The sequence below is a fragment of the Anomaloglossus baeobatrachus genome, chromosome 10 (assembly GCF_048569485.1).
Source record: "Anomaloglossus baeobatrachus isolate aAnoBae1 chromosome 10, aAnoBae1.hap1, whole genome shotgun sequence".
Classification (NCBI taxonomy): domain Eukaryota; kingdom Metazoa; phylum Chordata; class Amphibia; order Anura; family Aromobatidae; genus Anomaloglossus; species Anomaloglossus baeobatrachus.
This window is the reverse complement of record NC_134362.1, coordinates 192043882-192063413: the sequence shown is the minus strand read 5'-3', so window position 1 is coordinate 192063413 and position 19532 is coordinate 192043882. Positions and strand designations below refer to the sequence as shown.

Below are 19532 nucleotides of genomic sequence, written 5' to 3'. Positions count from 1 at the left end.
GGCAGCCAAATGTCGCAAAAGCGGGAGAGCCTGCCACCGACCGAGGATGCGGAGGGATGAGGCCGAAAGTCATGAGGCAGCCGCCTTGGAAGCGGTTCCTCCGGTTGTTTTCTTGGGGCGTGAATGAGCCCGCCAGGAATCTGAGCTCCTTTGCTCCTTCTGAGTCCCTTTGGACGAGGAGAATTGAGTCTTGCTGGAGCCTCGAAAGGACCGAAACCTCGACTGCCACTTCCTCTGTTGAGGCTTGCTCGATCTGGGCTGGGGTAAGGAGGAGTCCTTACCCTTGGACTGTTTAATGATCTCAGCCAATTGCTCACCAAACAGTCTGTCTCCAGATAGTGGCAAGCTGGTTAAACATTTCTTGGAAGCAGAATCTGCTTTCCATTCCTTTAACCACAAGGCTCTGCGCAAAACCACAGAGTTGGCAGACGCCATTGAGGTACGGCTCGTAGAGTCCAGGACAGCGTTGATAGCGTAAGTCGCAAACGCAGACATTTGCGAGGTTAGGGACGCTACTCGCGGCACTGCTGGACGTATGATAGAGTCCACTTGTGCCAGGCCAGCTGAAATAGCTTGGAGTGCCCACACGGCCGCAAAGGCTGGAGCAAACGACGCGCCGATAGCTTCATAGACAGACTTTAACCAAAGGTCCATCTGTCTGTCATTGGCATCTTTAAGTGAAGCCCCATCTTCCACTGCAACTATGGATCTAGCCGCAAGCCTGGAGATTGGGGGGTCCACCTTTGGACACTGGGTCCAGCGTTTGACCACGTCAGGGGGAAAGGGATAACGTGTATCCTTAAGACGTTTGGAGAAACGCTTATCTGGATAAGCATGATGTTTCTGGACTGATTCTCTGAAGTCAGAGTGGTCCAGAAAAGTACTCAATTTACGCTTAGGATACCGGAACTGGAACTTCTCCTGCTGTGCAGCTGCCTCCTCTGCTGAAGGGGCTGGGGGAGAAATATCCAACAGTCTATTGATGGCCGCTATAAGGTCATTTACCATAGCGTCACCATCAGGGGTATCTAGATTGAGAGCGGTGTCAGGAGTAGATTCCTGATCACCCACCTCTGTCTCCTCATACAGAGCCTCGTCTCGCTGAGACCCTGACCAGTGTGATGACGGCGAGGGTCTTTCCCAGCGAGCCCGCTTAGGCTGCCTGGGACTGTCATCCGAGTCAGAGTCTTCAGCCTGTGATGCCTGGGACCCCCTTGAAGTACGGATTAGTTCCAACTGAGGGGGACCGGGGAGCATAGACACAGCCGTGTCCATGGTCTGAGAAACTGGCCTGGACTGCAAGGTTTCCAGGATTTTTGTCATAGTCACAGACATCTTATCAGCAAAAACTGCAAATTCTGTCCCCGTCACCGGGGCAGGGTTCACAGGCGTCTCTGCCTGGGCCACTACTACCATAGACTCTGGCTGACGCAGTGGCACAGGGATGGAACATTGCACACAATGGGGGTCAGTGGAACCTGCCGGTAGATTAGCCCCACATGCGGCACAAGCAGTGCATACCGCCTGTGCCTTGGCACCCTTGCGTTTTGCGGATGACATGTTGTTGTCTCCTCAGAGCAATGAGGGTATAAGCCAAGAAGCGACTGTACAGTGCAATATAAATATATATGGTACAGGGAAAAAATGCACCAAATAACACTGTGGCACTAGTGGGGCCAGCACTTATGTGCAGCTTACCGCCCGCATAAACGCGGGTGTGTGGTCGCCAGAATCCCTTGTCTGAGTCCCCCAGAGCCTGTGTCCGTTCTCCAGCCAGACTGCATGCAGGAATGGCTGCCGGCGTCCTGTGGAGAGGGGCGGGCCCTGGGCGTGTTGAGACCAAGAGCGGGAAACTTGCGTCCCCACTGTGCCCAGTGAGAGGGCTGGAGCATGTAAATAAGGCTCCAGCCCTCGGCGCTGCCTATTGCACAGCGTCTCTCCCTTTCCCTGAGTGACAGGGTGGGGGCGGGAACGAACCGTAACTAGGCCGCAAAAGCCGGGGACTAGATTTATGAGCGCTGCCGCCGTAAAAGCGCGGGCAGCGCGAGTCCCCGGCGCACTACAAGTCCCAGCGGCGCCGCCGCTCCCGGAGCGGCCGGCGCGGTAGTTCCCAAGACATAAAATCACTCAGCTAAGCTGTAGTGACTCTAACCCGAGCGCGCAGCGCTAGTGCCCCCGGCGCACTAGCACACCCAGCAAGCCTGGAGTGTGCGTGGCTTGTCTGTGCGGGGACACAGAGTACCTGAACGTTGCAGGGCCTTGTCCCTGACTGTACTCAGCTCCTCCAGCAGGGTCTCTGGGTCTGTGGATGGAGCTCGGCCTCAGGGTTTGGGGGCCGGTAAGATCCCACTTCCACAGAGCCCCTCAGGGGGATGGGGAAGGAAAGCAGCATGTAGGCTCCAGCCTCCGTACCCGCCATGGGTACCTCAACCTTACAAACCGCAAGTGGGGTGAGAAGGGAGCATGCTGGGGGCCCTATCTGGGCCCTCTTTTCTTCCATCCGATAGAGTCAGCAGCTACTGCTGACTAAACAGTGGAGCTATGCGTGGATGTCTGACCTCCTTCGCACAAAGCAGAAAACTGGTGAGCCAGTGATCCCACTGGGGGTGTATAGCCAGAAGGGGAGGGGCCTTACACTTTTTAGTGTAATTGCTTTGTGTGGCCTCCGGAGGCAGTGCTATACACCCAATCGTCTGGGTCTCCCAATGGAGCGCCGAAGAAAAGAATTATAAACTGGTTTAAAGTAACTTCAATCCGAAGGAATATCGGAGAACTGAAACCATTCAACATGAACAACATGTGTACACAAAAAAACGGGCGGGTGCTGGGTCTCCCAATTAGAGCTAGAAGAAAAGGAATTTACGGTAAGTAAACAAAATTCCCTTCTTTGTCGCTCTATTGGGAGACCCAGACAATTGGGACGTCCAAAAGCAGTCCCTGGGTGGGTAAAATAATACCTCGTAAGAGAGCCGTAAAAACGGCCTCTTCCTACAGGTGGGCAACCGCCGCCTGAAGGACTCGTCTACCTAGGCTGGCATCCGCCGAAGCATAGGTATGCACCTGATAGTGCTTCGTGAAAGTGTGCAGGCTCGACCAGGTAGCCGCCTGACACACCTGCTGAGCCGTAGCCTGGTGCCTCAAAGCCCAGGACGCGCCCACGGCTCTGGTAGAATGGGCCTTCAGCCCTGAGGGAACCGGAAGCCCAGCCGAACGGTAAGCTTCGATAATTGGCTCCTTGATCCACCGAGCCAGGGTTGATTTGGAAGCCTGTGACCCTTTACGCTGGCCAGCGACAAGGACAAAGAGTGCATCCGAGCGGCGCAGGGGCGCCGTACGAGAAATGTAGAGTCTGAGTGCTCTCACCAGATCTAACAAGTGCAAATCCTTTTCACATTGGTGAACTGGATGAGGACAAAAAGAGGGTAAGGAGATATCCTGATTGAGATGAAAGGGGGATACCACCTTAGGGAGAAATTCCGGAACCGGACGCAGAACCACCTTGTCCTGGTGAAACACCAGGAAGGGAGCTTTGCATGACAGTGCAGCTAGCTCAGACACTCTGCGAAGTGAAGTGACTGCTACTAGAAAAACCACTTTCTGCGAAAGGCGTGAGAGAGAAACATCCCTCATTGGCTCGAATGGTGGTTTCTGAAGAACCATCAGCACCCTGTTCAGATCCCAGGGTTCTAACGGCCGCTTGTAAGGAGGAACGATGTGACGAACCCCCTGCAGGAACGTGCGTACCTGTGGAAGTCTGGCTAGGCGCTTCTGGAAACAACACAGAGAGCGCTGAGACTTGTCCCTTAAGGGAGCCTAGTGACAAACCCTTTTCCAGTCCAGATTGAAGGAAGGACAGAAAAGTGGGCAAGGCCAAAGGCCAGGGAGAAAAACCCCCAGCAGAGCATCATGACAGGAAAATTTTCCACGTCCTGTGGTAGATCTTGGCGGACGTTGGTTTCCTAACCTGTCTCATAGTGGCAATGACCTCTTGAGATAATCCTGAAGACGCTAAGATCCAGGACTCAATGGCCACAGTGTCAGGTTGAGGGCCGCAGAATTCAAATGGAAAAACGGCCCTTGAGACAGCAAGTCTGGTCGGTCTGGTAGTGCCCACGTTTGGCCGACCGTGAGATGCCACAGATCCGGGTACCACGACCTCCTCGGCCAGTCTGGAGTGACGAGGATGGCGCGGCGGCAGTCGGCCCTGATCGTGCGTAACACTCTGGGCAACAGTGCCAGCGGAGGAAACACATAAGAGAGTTGAAACTGCGACCAATCCCGAACTAAGGCGTCTGCCGCCAGAGCTCTGTGATCGTGAGATCGTGCCATGAATGCCGTGACCTTGTTGTTGTGCCGGGACGCCATTAGGTCGACTTCCGGCCTCCCCCAGCGGCAACAGATCTCCTGAAACACGTCTGGGTGAAGGGACCATTCCCCTGCGTCCATGCCCTGGAGACTGAGAAAGTCTGCTTCCCAGTTTTCGACGCCCGGGATGTGAACTGCGGAGATGGTGGAGGCCGTGGCTTCCACCCACATCAAAATCCGCCGGACTTCCTGGAAGGCTTGCCGACTGCGTGTTCCGCCTTGGTGGTTGATGTAAGCCACCACTGTGGAGTTGTCCGACTGAATTCGGATCTGCTTGCCTTCCAGCCACTGCTGGAACACTTTTAGGGCAAGATACACTGCCCTGATCTCCAGAACATTGATCTGAAGCGAGGACTCTTGCTGAGTCCACGTACCCTGAGCCCTGTGGTGGAGAAAAACCGCTCCCCACCCTGACAGACTCGCGTCCGTCGTGACCACCTCCCAGGATGGGGGTAGGAAGGATTTCCCATGCGATAAAGAAGTGGGAAGAAAGCCACCCCCGAAGGGAAGCTTTGGTTAGGATGTCCCAATGAAGAGGACGCAGGTGAAACTGCGCGAAAGGGACTGCCTCCATTGCTGCCACCATCTTCCCCAGGAAGTGCATGAGGCCCCTCAAGGTGTGTGCCTGACCTTGAAGGAGAGATTGCACCCCTTTCTGTAGTGAACGCTGCTTGATCAGCGGAAGCTTCACTATCGCTGATAGGGTATGAAACTCCATGCCAAGATATGTCAGCGATTGGGCTGGTGTCAGATTTGACTTTGGAAAATTGATGATCCACCCGAAACTCTGGAGAGCCTCCAGAGAAGCGTCGGGGCTGTGTTGGCATGCCTCTTGAGAGGGTGCCTTGATCAGCAGATCGTCCAAGTAAGGGATCACCGAGTGACCCTGAGAGTGGAGGACCGCTACTACGGGAGCCCTAACCTTGGTGAAAACCCGTGGGGCTGTAGCCAGGCCGAACTGCAGTGCCACGAACTGCAGGTGTTCGTCTCCTATGGTGAAGCGCAAGAAGCGTTGGTGCTCTGGAGCAACCGGTACGTGGAGATAAGCATCTTCGATATCGATTGATGCAAGGAAATCTCCTGGGGACATTGAGGCGATGACGGAGCGGAGGGATTCCATCCGGAACCACCTGGTCTTTACGTGTTTGTTGAGCAGTTACGGGTCCAGGACAGGACGGAAAGACCCGTCCTTCTTTGTAACCACAAACAGGTTGGTGGAAAAAACCTTGACCCTGTTGCTGAAGAGGAACAGGGACCACCACTCCTTCTGCCCTCAGAGTGCCCAGCGCCTGCAGAAGAGCCTTGGCTCGCTCGGGAGGCGGGGATGACCTGAAGAATCGAGTCAGGGGACGAGAGGCGAACTCTAACTTGTAACCGTGAGACAGAATGTCTCTCGCCCAACGGTCTTTTACCCTTGGCAGCCAGGTGTCGCAAAAGCGGGAGAGCCTGCCACCGACCGAGGATGCGGATTGAGGAGACCGAAAGCCATGAAGAAGCCGCTTTGGTAGCGGCACCTCCGGTGGTCTTTCAGGACGTGACTTAGACCGCCATGAATCGGAGTGCCCTTGATCTTTCTGAGGCCTTTTGGACGAGGAGAATTGGGACCTGCCCGCGCCCCGAAAGGACCGAAACCTCGACTGCCCCTTCCTCTGTTAGGGTATGTTCGGTTTGGGCTGGGGTAAGGATGTATCCTTTCCCTTGGATTGTTTGACGATTTCATCCAAACGTTCGCCAAACAATCGGTCGCCAGAAATTGGCAAACTGGTTAAGCGCTTTTTTGGAAGCAGAATCTGCCTTCCATTTCCGTAGTCACAAGGCCCTGTGGAGTACCACCGAATTGGCGCATGCAACCGCCGTACGGCTCGCAGAGACCAGGACAGCATTAATAGCGTAAGACGCAAATGCCGACGTCTGTGTGGCTGCGTCAATTTGCGCTTGACCTGCTGATAGCTTGTAGCACCCATACGGCTGCAAATGCTGGGGCAAAAGAAGCGCCGATAGCTTCATAGCTGGATTTCAACCAGAGCTCCATCTGCCTGTGAGTGGCATCTTTGAGTGAAGCCCCATCTTCCACTGCAAGTATGGATCTAGCCGCCAGGCTAGGATCCACCTTGGGACACTGAGTCCAACCTTTGACCACGTCAGGGGAACAGGATAACGTGTATCCTTAAGGCGCTTAGAAAAAAAACGCTTATCAGGACAGGCACGGTGATTCTGGACTGCCTCTCTGAAATCAGAGTGGTCCAGAAACATACTCGGTGTACGCTTGGGAAACCTGAAACGGAATTTCTCCTGTGAGAAGCTGACTCCTCCACTGGAGGAACTGAGGGAGAAATATCCAGCATTTGATTGATGGACGCAATAAGATCGTTCAATATGGCGTCCCCGTCAGGCGTATCAAGATTGAGAGCGGCCTCAGGATCAGAATCCTGATCAACTGTCTCCGCTTCATCAACCAGAGGTTCCCCCGCTGAGACCCTGACCAATATGAAGATGTCCAGGGGATTTCCCAGCGAGCTCGCTTAGTCGGTCAGGGGCTGGGGTCTGTATCAGAGACCTCACTCTGGGATCTATGAGACACCCCGGGGGGACCTTGCTGGTCCAACTGAGGGGGGCCAGGGAGCAATGATTCAACAGTGCCCCTGTGCTGAGATACCGGTCTGGATTGCTCAGTGGATCCTGCCGGTAGCGGGGTCGTACATGCGGCGCAGGCAGCATAGTAAGCCTGTGTTTGGCACTCCTGCCTTTTATGGGCGCCATGCTGTTGTCTTCCCTGAGCAACACAATATATATATCCAGAATCAACTGTGCACCATAAAGTGTAAAGTATATCTTATAAACATATAATTTAAAATTACACTCCTGCAGAAATGTGGCTAGCACCACAGATGCTGCATACCCCCCGCTTAAAGCGGTTGTGAGGCCACCAGGGTCCCTGCCTGGGTCTGTCAGAATTTGTCCCCCTCTGCAGCGTTCAAGGAGCTGACAGGAATGTCCTGAGGAGAGGTGGGAGCCGTGGGCGTGACCCAGAAAGTGCGGGAGCTGGTGCCTGCACTGTGCAAAGTGAGGGGAGTGGAGTATGCAAAGCATGCTCCAGCCCTCAGTGCTGCTCGTCCTGTGCAGCGTCCCGCCCTTCCCCTGCTTGTCAGGGCTGTGGGCGGGAGGAAGAAAGACTAGGCCGCAAAAAGCCGGGGACTCGAGTAATAAACGCGGCCGCCGTAAAAGCGCGGCCACGTGGAAGTCCCCGGCGCACTACAAGTCCCAGCCGCGCCTCAGTGTTAAACATGGCGGCGGCAGTCAGCGTGGTAGTCTCCCTACATAAACACACTCAGCGATGCTGAGTGTGTAATGGCACATTAACCCGGTCAGCGCCGCGGTCCCCGGTGCACTAGCACACCCAGCAATGCTGGAGTGTTGCTGTGCTCGGTCCCCACGGGGACACAGAGTATCTCCAAGTAGCAGGGCCATGTCCCTGAACGATACCCGGCTCCTATCCATCAGGCTCCCAGGAGTTGTGGATGAAGCCCGGTCTCAGTGCCTGGAGACCGATAGGATCCCACTTCCACCAGAGCCCTGAGGGGGATGGGGAAGGAAAACAGCATGTGGGCTCCAGCCTCTGTACCCGCAATGGATACCTCAACCTTACAACACCGCCGACAAGAGTGGGGTGAGAAGGGAGCATGCTGGGGGCCCTATATGGGCCCACTTTTCTTCCATCCGACATGGTCAGCAGCTGCTGCTGACCAATATGTGGAGCTGTGCGTGCGTGTCTGACCTCCTTCGCACAAAGCAAAAAACTGAGGAGCCCGTGGGAGCACGGGGGGTGTATAGGCAGAAGGGGAGGGGCTTAACACTTTTAAGTGTAATACTTTGTGCGGCCTCCGGAGGCATAGCCTATACACCCAATTGTCTGGGTCTCCCAATAGAGCGACAAAGAAAAAGTGTGTATGTATGTAGAGAGATTATATATACACACACACACACACACACACACACACACACACACACACACACACTTGTTATAATGGACAAATGAAAAATGTTCAAAAACAGTGATTCAAGGGTGTATAGAAAGAAAGAAGGGAATTTTGTTTACTTACCGTAAATTCCTTTTCTTCTAGCTCCAATTGGGAGACCCAGACAATTGGGTGTATAGCTATTGCCTCCGGAGGCCACACAAAGTATTACACTTAAAAGTGTAAGGCCCCTCCCCTTCTGGCTATACACCCCCAGTGGGATCACTGGCTCACCAGTTTTAGTGCCAAAGCAAGAAGGAGGAAAGCCAATAACTGGTTTAAAGACCAATTCAATCCGAGGAAACATCGGAGAACTGAACCATACCACATGAACAACATGTGTACCCGAAAAAAACAGAAAAACCCCGAGAAAACAGGGCGGGTGCTGGGTCTCCCAATTGGAGCTAGAAGAAAAGGAATTTACGGTAAGTAAACAAAATTCCCTTCTTTTTCGCTCCTAATTGGGAGACCCAGACAATTGGGACGTCCAAAAGCAGTCCCTGGGTGGGTAAAAGAATACCTCGTGATAGGGCCGTCAAACAGCCCTTTCCTACAGGTGGGCAATCGCCGCCTGAAGGACTTATCTACCTAGGCTGGCGTCTGCCGAAGCGTAGGTATGCACCTGAAAATGCTTGGTAAAAGTATGCAGACTCAATCAGGTAGGTGCCTGACACACCTGCTGAGCCGTAGCCTGGTGCCGTAATGCCCAGGATGCACCCACGGCTCTGGTAGAATGGGCCTTCAGCCTTGAGAGAACCAGAAGCCCAGTAGAACTGTAGGTTTCAAGAATTGGTTCCTCGATCCCCCGAGCCAGGGTGGATTCAGAAGCTTGCGACTGTTTACGCCGACCAGCGACAAGGACAAAGAGTGCATCCGGGTGGCGCAGGAGCGCCATGCGGGAAGTAGAACCTGAGTGCTCTCACCAGAACCAACAGATGCAAATCCTTCTGAAATTGATGGACTGGACGAGGACACAAAGAAGGTGAGGTGATATCCTGATTGATATGAAAGTGGGATACCACCTTAGGGAGAAATTCCGGAATCGGACGCAGAACTACCCTGTCCTGGTGAAGGACCAGGAAGGGAGATTTGTATGAGAGCGTTGCTAGCTCGGAAACTCTCCTAAGAGACGAGACCGTTACTAGAAGGCCACTTCCCGAGAAAAGCGGGAAGGGAGACCTCTTTCAAAGGCTCGAAAGGCGGCATCTGGAGAGCAATTAGAACCTTGTTCAGATCCCAGGGCTCTAACGGCCGCTTGTACGGAGTGCTGAGACGACAACTCCCCGTAGGAACGTGCGTACCTGAGGAAGTCGTTTCTGAAAAAATACAGATAGCGCTGAGACTTGTCCCTAAAGGGAACTGAGCGACAACCCTTTTTCCAACCTAGATTGCAGGAAGGAAGGAAACATAGACGATGCAACCGGCCAGGGAGAAACACCCTGCGCCGAGCACCGAGATAAGAATATCTTCCACGTCCTGTGGTCAATCTTGGCGGACGTTGGTATGCTAGCCTGTCTCATGGTGGCAACCACGTCCTGAGGTAATCCTGACGACACTAGGTTCCAGGACTCAATGCCACACCATCAGGTTGAGGGCCGTAGAATTCAAATGGAAGAATGGCCCTTGAGACAGCCAGTCTGATTGGTCTGGTAGTGCCCCCGGTTAGCCTACCGTGAGGCACCACAGAACCGGGAACCACAACATCCTCGGCCAATCTGTAGCGACGAGGATGGCGCGGCCGCAGTCGGTCCTGATCTAGCGCAGCACTCTGGGCAACAATGCCAGAGGTGGCACATAAGGTAGCTGGAACTGCGACCAATGCTGAACTAAGGCGTCTGCCGCCAGAGCTCGATGATTGTGAAACCGTGCCATGAAGCTGGCACATTGTTGTTGTGCCGTGACGCCATTAGATCGACGTCCGGCCTCTGTCAGCGGCGCCAGATCTCCCGAAACCCGTCCGGGTGAAGAGACCATACCCTTTCGGCCACACCCCGGCGACTTAGGAAGTCAGCTTCCTAGTTTTCCACGCCTGGGATGTGAACTGTGGATATGGTGGATGCCGTGTCTTCCACCCACATCAGAACCTGCCGGACTTCCTGGAAGGCTTGCCGGTTGCGCGTTCTTCCTTGGTGGTTGATGTATGCCACCGCTGTGGAGTTGTCCGACTGAAGTCGGATCTGCTTGCTGTCCAGCTGCTGTTGGAAGGTTTGTAGGGCAAGATACACTGCTCTGTGTTCAAGAACATTGATCTGAAGGGTGGACTCTTGCTGAGTCCACGTACCCTGAGCGCTGTGGTAGAGAAAAACTGCTCCCCACCCTGATAGACTCGCGTCTGTCGTAACTATCGCCCAGGATGGGGATAGGAAGGACCTTCTTTTTGACCATGAGGTGGGAAGAAGCCACCACCGTAGAGATTCCTTGGCCGCCTGAGAAAGAAAGACGACTCTGTTGAGGGAGGTCGACTCCCCGTCCCATTGGCGGAGAATGTCACATTGTAGTGGACGCAGATGAAACTGCGCGAAAAGAACTGCCTCCATTGCTACCATCTTACGTAGGAAGTGCATGAGGCGTCTCAATGTGTGCGACTGGTTCTTAAAGAAGAGATTGCAGCCCGTAGTGAATGCTGTTTGTCTAGCGGAAGCTTCACTATCGCTGAGAGAGTATGAAACTCCATGCCTAGATATGTTAGCGATAGGGTCGGGGTCGGATCTGACTTCAAAAAGTTGATGATCCACCCAAAACTCTAGAGAGTCTCCAGCGCAACGTTCGGGCAGTGTCGGCATGTTTCCTAAGAGAGTGCCTTGACAAGTAGATCGTCTAAATATGGGATCACAGAGTGACCCTGAGAGTGCAGGACTGTGACTACTGCTGCCCTGACCTTGGCGAAGACCAGTGGGACTGTCGCTAGCCGGAAGGTAGAGCTACGAACAGAAGGTGTTCGTCTCCTATAACGAAGCGTAGAAACGCTAGTGCTCTGGATCAATCGGCACGTGTGGATAAGCATCCTTGATGCCTAATGATGCTAGGAAATCTCCTTGGGACATTGAGGCGATGACATGGCGGAGGGATTCCATCCGGAACCGCCTGGTGTCCACGAGCTTGCTGAGCAGTTTTAGATCCAGAACGGGACGGAACGGCCCGTTCTTATAGGCACCGCAAATAATTTGGGGTAAAAACCGTGACCTTGTTCCTGAAGAGGAACGGGGGTCATCACTCTTTCTGCCTATAGAGTGCACCCTGTTTGCAGAAGAGCAGCGGCTCGGCCGGGAGGTGGAGAAGTTCTGAAGAATCGAGTTGGAGGACGAGAAGTGAGCTCTATCCTGTACCCGTGAGACAGAATGTCTCACACCCAACGGTCATTGACCTATGGCAGCTAAATATCGCCAAGGCGGGTGAGCCTGCTACCGACCGAGGATGCGGAGAGAGGAGGCCGCAAGTCATGAGGAAGCCGCCTTGGAAGCGGGTTTTCAGACTGTCTCTTTTTTGGGCGTGACTGAGCCCGCCAAGAATCTGAGCTCCTCTGATCCTTTTGAGTCCACATTGGACGAGGAAAAATGGGACCTGCCCGAGCCTCGAAAAGACCGAAACCACGACTGCCTCCTGCTCTGTTGGGGTTTGTTGTGTCCGGGCTGAGGAAAGGATGAATCCTTACCCCTGGACTGTTTAATGGTTACATCCAAACGCTCACCAAACAGTCGGTCAGCAGAAAAAAGGCAACTGGTTAAGCAACCTTTTTTGGAAGCAGAATCTGCCTTCCATTCACTTAACGAGCAGACCAGGCTCTGCTTAAAAACACGGAGCAGCGGAGGCTACTGCCGTACGGTTCGCAGAGTCTAGGGCAACCTGAATCGCGTAAGAAACAAATGCAGACATTTGAGAGGTTAAGGATGCCACCTGCGGCACAGATGTACGTGTAACCGTGTCAATCTGTGTAAGACAAGCTGAAATAGCTTGGAGTGCCCCAAGGGTGAGAATGCTGGGGCCAACGGTGCGCCGACAGTCTCATAGATGGATTTAGACCAGAGATCCATCTGTCTGTCAGTGGCATCTTTAAGTGCAGCTCCATCTCCCACTGCAACTATGGATCTAGCTACAAGCCTGGAGATTGGAGGATGCCGCTTGGGACACTGGGTCCAGTCCTTGACCACGTCAGGGGGCAGGGATAACGTGTATCCTAAGCCGTTTGGAGAAGCGCATATCTGGATAAGTGTGGTGTTCCTGGACTGCCTCTCTGAAGGCAGAGTGGTCCAGAAAAATACGTGAAGCTGACTCCTCCACTGGAGGAGCTGAGGGAGAAATAACCAACATTCTATTGATGGACGCCATAAGATTATTCACTATGGCGTCACCATTAGGTGTATCCAGATTGAGAGCGGTCTCAGGATCAGAATCCTGAGCCGCTACTTCCGCCTCATTACACAGAGAGTCCTTCTGCTAGGACCCTGATGAAACCGAGGGCCGCTCATAGTGAGCCCGCTTAGGCTGTCTGGGACTGACGTCTGTGCAAAGCCGTGACTCTGGGATGCGTGTGACATTCCCGGAGCTGTTAGTTGTTCACACTGAGGGGGGCCATGGATCAATGATTCAACAGTGCCCATGTTGTGAGAGACATGTCCGGACTGCTAGGCTTCTAGTATCATAGCCATAGTCTCAGAAAATCTGTCAGTAAATACTGCAGACACCGTCCTCATCCTCTGGCCATTAGCAGAGACTCCGGCTGAGTTGGATATAATGGGGGTCTATGTAACCTGCCGGCCGTATAGCCGTACATGCTGTACCGGCTGCATAGAAAAACATGTGGTTCTGCACCTTTGTTTTACACAGAGAATATGCTGATAACTCCTCCGCACAATCCAGGAGGGTATATACAACGTGCGACCAAACAGTGCAATGTATATAGTACAAGCATATCTATAAGTGCACTTCTGCACTAGTGGGGTTAGCACCACAGGTGCTGCTTAACGCCTGTTGCAGCGATTGTGTGACTATCAGAATGCCAGGGTCTTCCACACTTGTCTCTGTATCGTACAGAAACTGACACTAATGGCTGCCGGCGTCCTTGTAGAGAAGGAAGCCGTGGGCGTGCCTGAGAAAGTGCGGGAATCCGGTTTCACAGTGCACACAGTGAGAGGGGTGGAGTATGCAAAACATACTCCAGCTCTCAGCGCTGCTGTGCTATGCAGAGTCACGCCCCTACCCTGACTGTCAGGCCTGTGGGCGGTAACGAAGGGAGACTAGGCCCAGAAGCCGGGGACTCGAGTTAATAAGCGCGGCCGGCATATCAGTGCTGGCCGGCGCGGAAGTCCCCGGCGCACCACAAATCCCAGCGGCGCCTTAAATAAAAATGGCAGCGGCGGTTAGCGCAGTAGTCACCCAATACACTAACACACCCAGCAACGCTGTGGTGTGCGATGGCACTAGTGCGGACAGCGCCGCTGTCCCTGGCGCACTAACACACCCAGCAGTGCTGCCGTGTGTCTGCGCGGTCCCCACAGGGACACAGAGTACCTCCATGTAGCAGGGCCATGTCCCTGAAGATACTCCGCTCCATGTCCAGCAGATACCAGGGGCTGTGGATGGAGCACGGTCTCAGTGCCTGGAGACCGATAGAATCCCACTTCACCCAGAGCCCTGTAAAAAGGGATGGGGAAGGAAGCAGCATGTGGGCTCCAGCCTCCGTACCCGCAATGGGTACCTCAACCTTAACAAACACCTCCGACATGAAGTGGGGTGAGAAGGGAGCATGCTGGGAGCCCTGTATGGGCCCTCTTTTCTTCCATCCGACATAGTCAGCAGCTGCTGCTGACTAAACAGTGGAGCTATGCGTGGATGTGTTGCCTCCTTCGCACAAAGCACAAAACTGGTGAGCCAGTGATCCCACTGGGGGTGTATAGCCAGAAGGGGAGGGGCCTTACACTTTTAAGTGTAATACTTTGTGTGGCCTCCGGAGGCAATAGCTATACACCCAATTGTCTGGGTCTCCCAATTAGGAGCGAAAAAGAAAAATGGTACCACTACCAATGTCACTTTGTCCTGAAAGGAATGCGGCCCCTCAAATTATTTTTTTCCTGTGTGCGGCCCATACACCCAGCCGAGTTTGAGACCCCTGCTGTAGACTGTAGTCTATTTATGCAGTGATAAAACTCTTGAACCTTTTATTACTGCAAAACTGAGCAAATTTGCTGTTCAGGAATTTGGGAAAGCTGGATGGTTATTCCTATTATTAAATACCTATTACACAACAGTTATACATGGGAGATTTGATGCAAGAAGTTCTGCAAACAGCAAAAAAAATACCGTATTTTCCGGTTTGGAAGATGCACTATTTTTCCCCCCCAAAAAGGGAGGAGGGGGGGAGGGAATGTGGGTGCCTCTTACAAACCGCATAAGACATATCGGGAAGACAGTGGTGGTGCAGGGTCGGTGATACTGCGGGCTTTTGAGGTGTGACTGCGAAGGGCGTCATTGATCTTCCGGCGGGCTCAGAGGAGGTGGTATCACGGCACAAGAGTGTCAGTGTGCGGTAGTGGAGGGTCGGCAATACTGGGGGCTCGTGGAGTGTCGTGGCGGAGAGCACAATTGATCTGCCAGCGGACTGCGGGCTCCATTTAATCGCCGCTGGACTTCAAGAAAATATCCGCAGAGGCAGCGCATGCGCAAATAGGACTCCTCAACCATTTTGTTTGAAGTCTATGGCGTCAATCAGCGCACGTGCCGCCTCCGTGTCCATTTTCTTGAAGTCCACTGGCGATTCAAATGAGCCCGCAGTCCGCCAGCAGATCATTGACGCCCGCCGCAGTGACACCCCACGATCCCGCAGTATCACCAACCTTCTGCACACTGACCCTGTTGAGCCGTGACACCTCCTCCTCCAAGCTCGCAGCATCGCCAACCATCCTGAGCGGTGATACCCCCTCCTCCAAGCCCGCAGCATCGCCTACCCTATCTCCCATGACCTTTCTGAGCCGCTCCACCACCGCTGCTCCCCCCTGGTGATAGTTCAGAGGCACTAGGATTATAAGACGGACGCTCATGTTAACAGTAAAAAATTTTCCCTATTTTCCTGCTTCAAATTTGGGGTACGTCTTATACGCCAGTGCGTCTTATAAAATGAAAATACGGTAGTTCATCTAAATAGAATCGATGTAGTAAATTCCTGCAGACTCCATTCAGATGAATAAGACGTGTGACCATACCCTTACGTATGGGGCGTGCTACGTACCAGACAGCAACTTCTCCGTGATATCCATGAGGTCGTTATAGTCGGCGTACGCCATGTAAAATTCACAGGTCGTGAACTCAGGATTGTGAGTCAAGTCGATGCCCTCATTTCTGAACTGTCGGCCCACCTCATAGACCCGGTCGATGCCTCCGACCACCAGCATCTGAATAAAAAGACTCGTTAGCTCCAATGGGGAGTGCGACACCTCGGACGACCATGACCGGACCTGACAAGTACCTTGTGATACAGCTCGGGGGCGATTCTCATGTACAGGTCCATGTCCAGCTCATTGTGATGAGTGATGAACGGTTTGGCCACTGCCCCTCCCGGAATAATATTCATCATTGGAGTCTCGATCTGTCAATATACAAGAACTAGATTTAGATCACTTTGCCGGGAAAACATTGTCTATTTGGATGATAAAGAGTTAATTACTTCGAGGAATCCCAAATCGTCCAAAAATCTGCGGAGGTACGTGATGATTTTGGCCCTGACGATAAACTTCTGCCGCACGTAATCGTTCAGAATGAGGTCGAGATAACGCTGGCGGAATCTGGTCTCCTGGAAAATAAGGGCGGATGAGGACGACGGTGAATGATGACACCAACTCGTAAGATAAGCAATACAGATAACGCCGAATAGCTGGGATTCCTCGGGCCCATCCTCTTCCGGCAATTTCATCCCGATGCTATTTATTACCTCTTTCCCAGTAATATCTGTTTGGAAAGTTAGGTGAGGAGTCTGACTGCAATCACTACTCCTCCTTGGGTTGTGATCCAGCTTTCCTAGACTCCAGAATGGAATATTTGCTTGCAATAACGCATCCAGTATTGCTGCAAAACATGTAGTAATGCTGGACTTGGCAGACTTAGGCGTTTTCCATAGGACTCCATGGTCCTGAGCGTTTCCTCTTGGCATAAGCTAGGCTTATACCCATTTTTCCTCCAATGTGCTTTCCTATATAGGGTATACAGTATATATGATAAATCTATGATTGTGGTAGCGCAGATACCCAACCACCGCTCTGTTCACAGTGATGGCCAATGCATGTAAACTATCACTCCCCCAGACCCATAGTGATGAATGGAGTGGAGGTCATGCATGCACACTATCACTCCCCCAGACCAGACCCATAGTGATGAATGGAGCGGAGGTCATGCATGCACACTATCACTCCCCCAGACCCATAGTGATGAATGGAGTGGAGGTCATGCATGCACACTATCACTCCCCCAGACCCATAGTGATGAATGGAGTGGAGGTCATGCATGCACACTATCACTCCCCCAGAACCATAGTGATGAATGGAGCGGAGGTCATGCATGCACACTATCACTCCCCCAGAACCATAGTGATGAATGGAGCGGAGGTCATGCATGCACACTATCACTCCCCCAGACCCATAGTGATGAATGGAGCGGAGGTCATGCATGCACACTATCACTCCCCCAGACCCATAGTGATGAATGGAGTGGAGGTCATGCATGCACACTATCACTCCCCCAGACCCATAGTGATGAATGGAGTGGAGGTCATGCATGCACACTATCACTCCCCCAGACCCATAGTGATGAATGGAGTGGAGGTCATGCATGCACACTATCACTCCCCCAGACCCATAGTGATGAATGGAGTGGAGGTCATGCATGCACACTATCACTCCCCCAGAACCATAGTGATGAATGGAGTGGAGGTCATGCATGCACACTATCACTCCCCCAGACCCATAGTGATGAATGGAGTGGAGGTCATGCATGCACACTATCACTCCCCCAGACCCATAGTGATGAATGGAGTGGAGGTCATGCATGCACACTATCACTCCCCCCAGACCCATAGTGATGAATGGAGCGGAGGTCATGCATGCACACTATCACTCCCCCAGACCCATAGTGATGAATGGAGCGGAGGTGATGCATGCACACTATCACTCCCCCAGACCCATAGTGATGAATGGAGTGGAGGTCATGCATGCACACTATCACTCCCCCAGACCCATAGTGATGAATGGCATGGAGGTCATGCATGCACAATATACGTAATCGCTAGTAGCTCACAGCTGACATACCGGCCATCATTCTCCGGTTCCTCTTGAGTAGCTGAACTGCCGCCTACATGTAGGGCTCGAATAGGCCAACTAATCAAAAGAAGAACAGTAGACGCCGGCAGGTGGGAGGCAGATCACCGGGCTCCCATCCGGTGGCCGCAGAATACTGACCGGGCCGAATCGCACCTCTAATCCACAGGGATCATAGATTTATCACCAATCTTGAGGATTGGTTATAAATGTTGGTGGGGGCATCCCTTTAATAGTGACCATGTTGGCATGAAAAAAATTGTTTAAAAGAACTGAAGTCCTCAGTGGTTGATCCCTTTTAATGGCTAACTGAAAAGAGGGTAATATTAGCCGCTTTCGAGACTACTCAGGTCTCTTCTTCAGGCTCAATGTTTTAGTTCTTTTAAACAATTTTTTATCTTTACTGGCTAACACGGCACAAAGATATATTTTACGTGTTGACATGAGAATTGGGGTCCTGGTGACAATTAAATTGCCATTTTTGCCAATTGCATTTACTGTATTTTTCGCTTTATAAGACGCACTTTTGTTCCCCCAAATTTTGGGGGAAAGTAGGGGGTGCGTCTTATAATCCGAATATACAGATTATATACTGCAGGGTTCAGGGGAGATGGGGGCCGCTCTGGAGGCTGGTAGAGGCTGGTGAGCTGGTGACGGCTGCAGAGGGAGATCTCCTGCTCCCGCTCATATAATATGCACAGCCGCTGTCCATCACCGTGGTGCTGAAACCGCACCGCGGCGATGGGCAGGGGGAGCGGTGCATATTATATGTGCCTGTGCTCCCCTTTGATGGCACATGCCCCCACCGTGTTATATATGGCCCCCATGCTGCTGCCCACAGTAAAATAAAAAAAACTCTTTACTTACCTCCTCCAGCGTGTCTCCCCGGTCTCCCTCCTGCTGCTGTGATCATGCACACAGAGATGTCACTCTGCTGTGCCGATCACATGACCAGGAACCAGGAAGTGCAGGAGGCCGGAGCTCAACCACATGGAGGGAGACACGAGGGAGGACAGTGCTGGAGAAGGTAAGGAAAGAGTTTATTTTACTAAAAGCAGTAGCATGGGGGCGATATCTAACACAGGGTGATGTGTGCCAGCCACAGGGGGCCGTGTGCCAGCCACAGGGGGCCGTGTGCCAGCCACAGGGGGCCGTGTGCCAGCCACAGGGGGCCGTGTGCCAGCCACAGGGGGCCGTGTGCCAGCCACAGGGGGCCGTGTGCCAGCCACAGGGGGCCGTGTGCCAGCCACAGGGGGCCGTGTGCCAGCCACAGGGGGCCGTGTGCCAGCCACAGGGGGCCGTGTGCCAGCCACAGGGGGCCGTGTGCCAGCCACAGGGGGCCGTGTGCCAGCCACAGGGGGCCGTGTGCCAGCCACAGGGGGCCGTATGCCAGCCACAGGGGGCCGTGTGCCAGCCACAGGGGGCCGTGTGCCAGCCACAGGGGGCCGTGTGCCAGCCACAGGGGGCCGTGTGCCAGGACAAGGGGGCTATATTCAATATAATGAGGCCATATCCAGATTAAGGGGGCTAATTTTAGGATGCGGGGGCTATGAAGGACATATACTCTATATGATTTGTTAGACGGACACTGGCATTATAAGACGGACCCCATTTATTAAAAGAAAAAATTCTCTATTCCTTCACCAAATTTGGGGATGCGTCTTATAATCAGGTGCGTCTTATAATCAGGTGCGTCTTATAATCAGGTGCGTCTTATAAAGCGAAAAATACGGTAATCTGTCAGCAAGTCGGTAAAAATTAGAAAAAAAATGGAAGGATTGGACTTCCTCCCCACCATAACCGAAGGAGAGCATGCACGTCTTCTCTCGAAAACACACCTCACCACTTGCGC

General features: G+C 53.0%; 1 protein-coding gene across 2 annotated transcripts in view; it reads right to left on the bottom strand.

Moving 5' to 3' along the window:
* KARS1 (lysyl-tRNA synthetase 1) overlaps positions 1–19532 on the bottom strand; it is a 51428-nt gene that overhangs the window by 15995 nt on the left and 15901 nt on the right. For both annotated transcript variants that reach the window (XM_075326046.1, XM_075326049.1), the window contains 3 exons: positions 16039–16164; positions 15841–15960; positions 15604–15766 (listed from right to left, as the gene is read on the bottom strand). In XM_075326046.1, coding sequence (XP_075182161.1) covers positions 15604–15766; positions 15841–15960; positions 16039–16164 — 409 coding nt within the window. The remainder of the gene's footprint in view (positions 1–15603; positions 15767–15840; positions 15961–16038; positions 16165–19532) is intronic.